The 9,273-nt window shown below is 50.0% G+C and overlaps 1 protein-coding gene across 6 annotated transcripts in view; it reads left to right on the top strand.

The window, feature by feature from the left end:
- Nucleotides 1-366: 366 nt before the first annotated feature.
- Nucleotides 367-9,273, top strand: part of LOC140403472 (wings apart-like protein homolog) — a 216,573-nt gene continuing 207,666 nt past the window's right edge. Inside the window, exons 1-2 of one of the 6 annotated variants that reach the window (XM_072491368.1) lie at nt 367-555; nt 4,149-4,675. In XM_072491368.1, the coding sequence (XP_072347469.1) occupies nt 4,171-4,675 (505 nt within the window). In that variant the 5' untranslated portion in view covers nt 367-555; nt 4,149-4,170. Of the gene's footprint in view, nt 724-4,148; nt 4,676-9,273 lie in introns of all 6 variants that reach the window. The other 5 variants (XM_072491370.1, XM_072491371.1, XM_072491369.1 and 2 more) reach the window with 5 other exon arrangements.

Raw genomic sequence — 9,273 nt, 5'->3', positions numbered from 1 at the left:
AAACCCGGCACTTTACGACTTCCCACGTGACTCTTGCACAGCACAACCGTATGTCCCAGGGGGCACTGCGGCACTGAGTGACCAGCACGTGATCGCGCTCTTCCCGCTGATTGGGCACCTCTGCAGGTGACCGGAACAGGAAATGGCATCAGAGCGACCTGGCCGTCTTTTCCCAGGATTCTCCGCGCGTTCCCTCACCTCCGTTTTCCCGAGTTTTAAATTTTTCGCTTTTTTCACCTGTGATCCCGGTGAAAGACCCGGATCTTATTTATTTCTAATTCAGTTTCTGCAGCGGCTACACTACAACTTCCGGCAGGCTCCGCGCTCCGCTTCGCGACATTTTGCGGCACTTTCCACCGGGCGGCGTTTGATTGGCCGCATCGGTGTGAGGGCTGCGCCAATCAGCGAGCAGCACAGGGGGTGCTGGGCCGGCGGCAGTAAGGAAGCCACTGATTGGAGCGGCCGCGGTCAGGTGACCGGGCGGTTATGGCGCTGAGGTGTTTTTTCTGTTGAGGCCCCAAGTGGAGTAACGACCGCGGCGAGTCCCGGGCGGCGGTAAGCGGCGAGACCCGGGCGGCGGTAAGCGGCGAGTCCCGGGCGGCGGTAAGCGGCGAGTCCCGGGCGGCGGTAAGCGGCGAGTCCCGGGCGGCGGTAAGCGGCGAGACCCGGGCGGCGGTAAGCGGCGAGACCCGGGCGGCGGTAAGCGGCGAGACCCGGGCGGCGGTAAGCGGCGAGACCCGGGCCGGAGCTGCTCCCCCGCCCCCGGGACCGCGAGCGGAGCAAAAGTCCGAGAGCTGCTTCCCGGAGGCAGTGGGTCAGAGGGAGAGACCCCCCCTTCCCCACCCCCCTCTCCCCCCCCCCCTCTTCCCCCCCCCCTCTCCCCCCCCCCTCTTCCCCACCCCCCTCTTCCCCCCCCCTCTCCCCCCTTCCCCACCCCCCTCTCCCCCCTTCCCCACCCCCCTCTCCCCCCTTCCCCACCCCCCTCTCCCCCTTCCCCACCCCCCTCTCCCCCTTCCCCTCTCCCCCCTTCCCCACCCCCCCCTCCCCCCTTCCCCACCCCCCCCTCTCCCCCCTTCCCCACCCCCCCTCTCCCCCTTCCCCACTCTCCCCCTTCCCCACCCCCCCCTCTCCCCCCTTCCCCACCCCCCCTCTCCCCCCTTCCCCACCCCCCCTCTCCCCCCTTCCCCACCCCCCCTCTCCCCCCTCCCCACCCCCCCTCTCCCCCCTTCCCCACCCCCCCTCTCCCCCCTTCCCCACCCCCCCTCTCCCCCCTTCCCCACCCCCCCTCTCCCCCTTCCCCTCTCCCCCTTCCCCTCTCCCCCCTTCCCCACCCCCCCTTCCCCACCCCCCCTTCCCCACCCCCCCCTTCCCCACCCCCCCTTCCCCACCCCCTCTTCCCCACCCCCTCTTCCCCCCTTCCCCACCCCCTCTTCCCCCCTTCCCCACCCCCTCTTCCCCCCTTCCCCACCCCCTCTTCCCCCCTTCCCCACCCCCTCTTCCCCCCTTCCCCACCCCCTCTTCCCCCATTCCCCACCCCCTCTTCCCCCATTCCCCACCCCCTCTCCCCCATTCTTCTCCACCCCTCTCCCCCCACCCCCTCTCCCCCCTTCCCCACCCCCCCACAATTCCCCCATTCCCTCATCTCATCCCCCTTCCCCCACCACCACCATTTCCCTCACCCCCACCCCCATTTCCCTCACCCCCACCCCCATTCCTGGGTCATTGTCTGTGTGTAGTTTGCACATTCTCCCTGTGTCTGTCTCACCCCCACAACCCAAAAAGATGTGCAGGGTAGGTGGATCCGCCATGCTAAATTGCTCCTTAATTGGAAAAATAAAGAATAGGGTACCCTAAATAATAAGAGAAAAATTATTCCTGATGTAACATTAATTTTGTGTTTTCTCTGGGTACCCTTCTCATCGCCAAGGTGGCTTTGCAGGACATTATGCCAATATCATGGCCTGGCTAAGGAGCCAGGGTTTCCTGCCTTTCCATAGCCACATAAATCTAATTCTGTTCACACCAAAAAAAATGTGGCTGGATTATTGTTAAAACACAAATGGAAGTCACCATTGCTACTCTGTCCGGCTGATATATGGCTCCAGTTATCTGTTGGATGGGTCTGAGCTGAAACGATAGTCTGTGGATATAGTGCAAAAATGTATGAGCCTGCTATTGTACTCCAGTGTCAATACTCGCTCAAATTTTCTGTGATGATTCCCCATGTCCTTTTTTAAATTAGCAATTTTGATTTGAAAACAGGAACTGAGTTGGGTTTTCTTGTGAAAACAGAAAAGTTTGGAAACTTTGCATCAAACAAAGTGAAGAGCCCTCCGATGATGGTGCAATGCTGCAGGTTTTGTCTGATGGTCTGTGGATTTGAGTGTTTTGTTTACAAGTTAAAATTAGAGCCAGGCCAAAGTAAAATGAGGAAGTTGTTCTTCACACATTGGCTGCTGGACATCTGGAATCTGCTCCCCCAATAGGTTGAGGGGCAGTTAACGTTTTCAAGATCGACATCACTAGAATTCTGTTATAAAGCAAAATGTTTCATAAGCGAGTAAATGGAGGTGAGGTCTAATTATGTGGCAGAACAGACTCGAGGGGCTTAATGGCCTAATTCAGTTTCACTGTTTCCCTGAGCTAAACATAGACCAGGAAGAAAGGGGCTATGGTGGATTTCATGTCTGCATCACATTTTTGGTTGGAACAATGTTTGTGTTTGTAGATATATTTTGTTACAGTGCACGGGTAACATTTACCACATGATGGGTTTGCAAAGACCATGTGTCCAAGGTTGCCCTGGGTCTTGTCAGTTCACCTTATCTCTCCATCCCCATTCCAAACAACCCTGCTGACGTTGTACTCTGGATTCTTAAATCTGAAGTAAGAAATGTGGATGTGACTTACTGACCAATATTTATAATGAACAATACCTGTCGGTCCAATTACCTTTCCCCACAATCGTGACAGTAGCCATTTGCTGCTCAATTGTGTTCTCACGGGCAGCACGGTGGTGCAGTGGTTAGCATTGCTGCCTCACGGCGCCGAAGTCCCAAGTTCGATCCCGGCTCTGGGTCACTGTCCATGTGGAGTTTGCACATTCTCCTCATGTTTGCGTGGGTTTCACCCCTGCAACCCAAAGATGTGCAGGCTCGGTGAATTGGCCACGCTAAATTGCCCCTTAATTGGAAAAAATGAATTGGGTACTCTAAATCTATTTTTTTTTTATTGTGTTCTCGCCACTGAAACATCAGAGGCCTTGGGTTAATTGTAACATTGGCCATTTATTTAAGGGGAGGTGGTGGTGGAATGGTATCCTCTCTGGATAGTAATCCAGAGGGACAACAATGCTCTGGGGACCACAGGATGGTGGTATTTGAATTCAATTTATAATAAAAACAAAAATCTGGAACTAAAAGTCCAATGATGACTGAATCATTGTCATAAAAACCCATCTGGTTCACTCGCATCCTTTTAGGGAAGCAAATCTGTGATCCTTACCTGGTCTGGCCCACAGTGACTGGACCCATAGCAATGTGGGTGAAGCTTAACTACTCTCTAGCAAACCACTCTGTTCCTTTAGGGGTGGGCAGCAAATTCTGGCTGGCAATGTCCACATCCCATGAAAATTTTGCTTTTGTCCAATTTAGACAGGATAGTTACCTGGGACTGTGCCTCCAGACTCAGTCCACAGTCTGGGATGGAATTAACTCTTGAATTGGTAGAGGAATGTGAACAGGACATTTCTGCTATTCGGTTACATGTTGGTGCCCTGTATCTTAACTTCATCTCCACACCAGGGTTCCATCAACTCTTCATATAATTGCCTAACAAAAATCTGTTTATTTGTGTTCGAAGTTTTCAACTAGGTCCACGGGTAAGTTTGAAAGAGTGTTCCAGATTTCCACTTGTGTCGTGTAAAGGAGTGTGGAACATATACTTTACTCACAGGAGCACAGAAAGGCAATGTGTTTGATGTGAACCTTGGAATTCTTAATGCAGGAAGTATAGGATTGCCTCGTAGACCTGGACATTTTCTGAAAATGAGTGCAGAAATGGGAATTTCAAAACTAGTCAAGTTATATTAAAGTTGATTAACAAAGAACTGAATGCATTTTCTTGATATGTCTCTCTTTTGATTGCAGGGAATATGAAAGAGGTGTCAACATGACATCAAGATATGGGAAAACTTACAGTAAGAAGGGGAGTGCCAGCAACTCCAAGTTTGATGAGTTGTTCTCTGGTAAACGAGCAAAGATAAGCACCAAATGGGGGGAAAGCACCTTCAAGGCTCAACTGAGCCAGAAGAGACCCTGTCTCAAAGTAGAAGCTGTGGAGCAGCCCAAACGACAGAAGCTGGAAGATGAGTTGTTAGAAGATCCATTTGGGTTTGACAGTGATGATGACTCTCTCCCTGTGTCATCACGGAATCCAGTTCCAACCAAAGGGCAGCAGTCAACAGAGTCTTTGAAACCAGTTGATGAGGACAATGTAGCTTCGCTACTCGAGGTTAACAGTACGGTTAATCAGCCAATCAGCGGGGATGCTATTGTGTGCAGCAAGTTTGCAGCATTGGCTGACGTTCTCCATGGGAAGGGTGCAAGCAGTGCTGTGGCCTTGTGTTCAGAGATTGAAGGAATTCCGCAATCTGGCAGCAAGCTGAACTGTCTGGGTGAGTGTTTTTCATGTTCAACTCTGGCAATAAGCAGAATGTGCCAACAACTGCAATCATCAACAAAATTGGCTGAATGAGGAAGGCAAAGCACCAGGTACAATTCATGCTGATGCTACCTTCCCTCTGTAGAATGAAACCATAAACACTGATTCTTGGTACAGGTGTTGGATTTGGGTTGATGCTGTAAAGAAAGCAGGAATTTGTTTACAGACATCAGTGAGTTGGGTGTGGCTGCCTGTCAGACAGATAGTCTGTCGATCTGTGTGAGCTCCCCTTCCAGCCAGCCTACACTGCACTCTGTTCCTGCCTCACATTATTTTGCAGACAGTTCACGGCCTCTTTGTACCTTCTTGGGTTTTGAGTATTTGGAGGCGGCATCATTTTGCTTGTGCTGTTGAGTGCATCTCCATATATGTCCATGACAATTGCTTATTCTAATCACTTTACCAGCAATGGCCATCCTACAGCTTGTAGATGATAATTCTTTCTTTGTCAAAGATTGTTGGTGTGTTTGCTGAGAGATCAGCTTGACCTCTCCTCTTTTAAAGGCAAACCTTTGCACTAACGCCTATCCTGTAAGTACACATAGTACAATCACTTAGTTCTTGGGCTTACTTGTAGAGTCTCTCGCAGTGCCTGTAGTTCATTGGACCATATGTACAAACCTGAATTCATCTGGGAAGTGAACATTGTAAGTTTGAGCACCATCTTGTTGGGAATGCCCTCTTCTTTGTAAAAGTGACCGGTTTTATCCCACCAGGAATTGCTGTCGTCTATCAACAAATGTGAATTTTTCACAACTGTTTTAGGAGGAACCTCATTTGATCTGAACATTGAGAATTAGTTGCTTCGGGCTTTGTCTTGATCTTAGCTCGTTGTTGGGCTCCATGTGCTGCTGATTTGGCCATTCTCAAGGTTTGATGGACAACTTCTGACTCGAGTAAGCCCTATGGAAATCCACTTGACATAATATTTAATAATTGTGACAAGGGAGAGAAGGTTTGGAGTCAGACAGAATGTAGGGGAGAAGGTGTTTGGGAGCTGGGCAGAGCGGGGTTTGGGGGCGGGGGGAGCAGAGGCTGTTTGAGGGAGGAGAGGGGTTGGTGGTGAGGGGAGAGGCCAGTTTTGCTGTTGGACGGGGGAATGGAGAGGAGGTTTGGTGTCGGGGCTGGGGGGGGTGTGGGGGGAGGCAGTTTGTTGGAGGTTGGTGTCGAGTGGGGGGGGGCGGTGTGCTCAATGGAGCCTCGTATTGATGTCTGTTTCTAATGTGTGTCAATGATTTGTATAATGGGTCCAAGATCATGAAAGCTGTAGAGACCGAGGATGCAAAGCATAGTGAGTTTGATCTGTCATTAAATTAGGAATGAAATTTAAAACTGGCAAATGTACAGTATTGTTAAATGTGCAGTGACAAGAAATTGAATTCTCCGAAGAATACCTCTGGACTGAGATGCAATGGTCAGCATTACACTTGCCACTTGAATCTAACAAAATATTGGACTCGACGCTCGGACAGCAGTGGTTGTGCTGCTACCTCCTGGCAGTCGAGGGCTTTGTTACCAGCTAAATGCTTCTCTACCTTTTGGGATATCAGGATGAAAGGAATGGTATTAGTGATGGTGGACAACAAAATGTTGTTGGAGTGAATTGGGGTACCTTGAGCATGAGGGTGTCGGTTAGCTGGACAGATGGTTCGTGATGCGGAGACTCCAACGGCACAATCTCAATTCACGTACTGGCTGAAGTTATTCATGAAGGGCCCACCTTCTCCGCCTTGCACCTCGCCTAAGGTGGAGTGGCCCTCAAGTTAAATCACCACCAGTCAGCTCTCCAATGGGGAAAACAGCCTTTGGGACTTTGGCAACTTTGTACTTTACTGTTGGGCAGAATCCTGCAACTATTCGTTTGCAGACAAAACTTCTTTGTGTTCTGCTGATTGTTTTTTTTCAAGTCAGCAATTGCACTGCTGACTGTGATGCTGTGATCCCAGTCCGTGTGGATTGTGTTATCAGCTGATGGAGCATTCACTGAGCTTCATAAACTAAGCACCAAGCTGCACTTCAGCTGAAGTTTGTCTGTGAAATTTGGCCATTTGAAAAACTAATCTCGATGCAGCTGTGTTGCAGGCCGGGGGGGGAGGAGGGGGGGGGGGGTGGCCTGCGGTGTGTTGCAGGCCGGGGGGGGGGGGTGGCCTGCGGTGTGTTGCAGGCCGGGGGGGCTGCAGTGTGTGTGTTGTGGGGCGGGGGAGCTGCGGTGTGTGTGTTGCGGGGCGGGGGGGCTGCGGTGTGTGTGTTGCGGGGCGGGGGGGCTGCGGTGTGTGTGTTGCGGGGCGGGGGGGCTGCAGTGTGTGTGTTGCGGGGCGGGGGAGCTGCGGTGTGTGTGTTGCGGGGCGGGGGGGCTGCGGTGTGTGTGTTGCGGGGCGGGGGGGCTGCGGTGTGTGTGTTGCGGGGGGGCTGCGGTGTGTGTGTTGCGGGGCGGGGGGGCTGCGGTGTGTGTGTTGCGGTGTCACAAGTAGGCTTACATTAACACTGCAATGAAGTTACTGTGAAAATCCCCTAGTCGTCTCATTCTGCGCCTGTTTTGGTCACAGAGGGGGAATTCAAAATGTCCAATTCACCTAACACCACGCAGGAGAACATGCAGACTCCGCACAGTCCGTGGCCCAAGCTGGACTCAAACCTGGAACCCTGGGGCTGTGAAACAACAGTGCTAACCACTGTGCCAGGATGCCACCAAAAAAAAGCTCACGCACCTTTTTTGTGTAAATACTGAAATAAGTTTACTTTTCTTTTCAACAAGAACAGAGGGTGCTGGAATAACTCGGCAGGTTTAGCAGCATCTGTCAGGAGCAAAAAGAGTTAATATTTTGAGTCCTTTTCCTGATTGTCAGAACTGAAGGGAGGAAGAACGTGTTGGAGCTGTGAGATTACTTTTATTGTTATGTGTTTTAACATGTGCATCAAAATAGGACATAAAACCATCCTCTGGTAAACTCATGCCTCTGAACTAACTGCAGGAAAACGAAAGCTCTTCGTATGTGAAATACAACAGAGAAATAGGCCAGCAGTCCACATTACCACTCTCTGCATAAGTAAACCATCTTAATCACCATTTACCCAGATCTGTTTGTCTATCTGATCCAATCTCTACCTCAATCAGTGACCCAGGAAGTGAGTTTCACCAGCTCGCTGAAGCAATTCTCCTTTTTCTTGTGACCTATTCTTGCATTTAATCTTGTATCTGTGGTCTCTTGGTCCTGACTCTGAGCTGCTCGACACAAGTTTCTATCTACCCTATGCCTTCCTTTCATTTATATACAACAATTCCAAACTGGAACTCTAGCAATTTGCAGACAGCAAGTTTCCACACGCAGTTGGGAGATGATAACTAATCTTGTTTCTGGGGTGGTGGAGGGATGAATATTGGTCCAGACATGGGGAGAAGTTGTTTCTCGAAGTTGCACTGTTCGAAGTGTGTGACTAGATGATGCACTCGAGTTTTGGAGTGAGGTTTGAAGCACATCTTTCTGGATTAGAGATGAGTGCTGCCACTGAGCAGAATGGTGTTGCCTAAATGCCCCAATTTATTAACCTGGAAATGGGATGGCAGAAATTCAAAGTGCTCCTTGATCGTTACTTTTAGGAAACGAGTGTTATTCCCAAAAAGTTTTCTTATTGGCAAAAAAAGCACTTGCAGCAGAGAAATAAACAGGCCACTAAATCCTGGTGGGAAAACCTAGGGTGAAGCTAGTTTTCGGGGAGGCTTCTCCAGGGAGGGAATTTGGGAGATCAAGCTGCTGCAATCTGGGAAGGAAAGGACAGGGGAAGTGCTCGCAAAACTGCTGGAAGGGACAGGCTGGAACAAGTTAGAAGAATTGACATATATAAGTTAAAAGGACAAAGTAAGATGTTTCAGGTAGTGTCAAAACTGAGGAATTACCTTGAAGTGTTCAACTGCAGCAGATGCAGCACTGAGCTGGTAAGATTTTAGAGTTTGTTATTAAAGATGAGATCTCAAAGTACTTGGAAGTGCATGGTAAAATAGGACTGAGTCAGCATGGTCGTGTCAAAGGGAGGTCATGTCTGACAAATCTGTTAGAGTTCTTTAAGGAGGTAACAAGGAAGTTAGACAAAGGAGAATCAGTGGAGGTGATTTATTTAGATTTCCAGAAGGCCTTTGACAAGGTGCTGCATAGGAGATTGTTAAATAAGTTAAGAGCCCATGGTGTTAAGGGTAAGATCCTGGCATGGATAGAGGATTGGCTGACTGGCAGAAGGCAGAAAGTGGGGATAAGGGGATCTTTTTCAGGATGGCAGTCTGTGACTAGTGGTGTGCCTCAGGGGTCTGCTGGGGCCACAACATTTCACAATACACAATGATCTGGAAGAAGGAACTGAAGGCACTGTTGTTAAGTTTGCAGATGATACAAAGATCTGTAGAGGGACAGGTAGTATTGAGGAAGCAAGGGGGCTGCAGAAGGATTTGGACAAGCTAGGAGAGTGGGTAACGAAGTGGCAAATGAAATCCAATGTGGAAAAGTGTGAGGTTATGCACTTTGGAAGGAGGAATTTAGGCTTGGACTATTTTCTAAATCG

The sequence above is a fragment of the Scyliorhinus torazame genome, chromosome 28, assembly GCF_047496885.1.
Source record: "Scyliorhinus torazame isolate Kashiwa2021f chromosome 28, sScyTor2.1, whole genome shotgun sequence".
In the NCBI taxonomy this organism is placed as follows: domain Eukaryota; kingdom Metazoa; phylum Chordata; class Chondrichthyes; order Carcharhiniformes; family Scyliorhinidae; genus Scyliorhinus; species Scyliorhinus torazame.
This window is presented reverse-complemented; position numbering and strand designations above follow the sequence as displayed.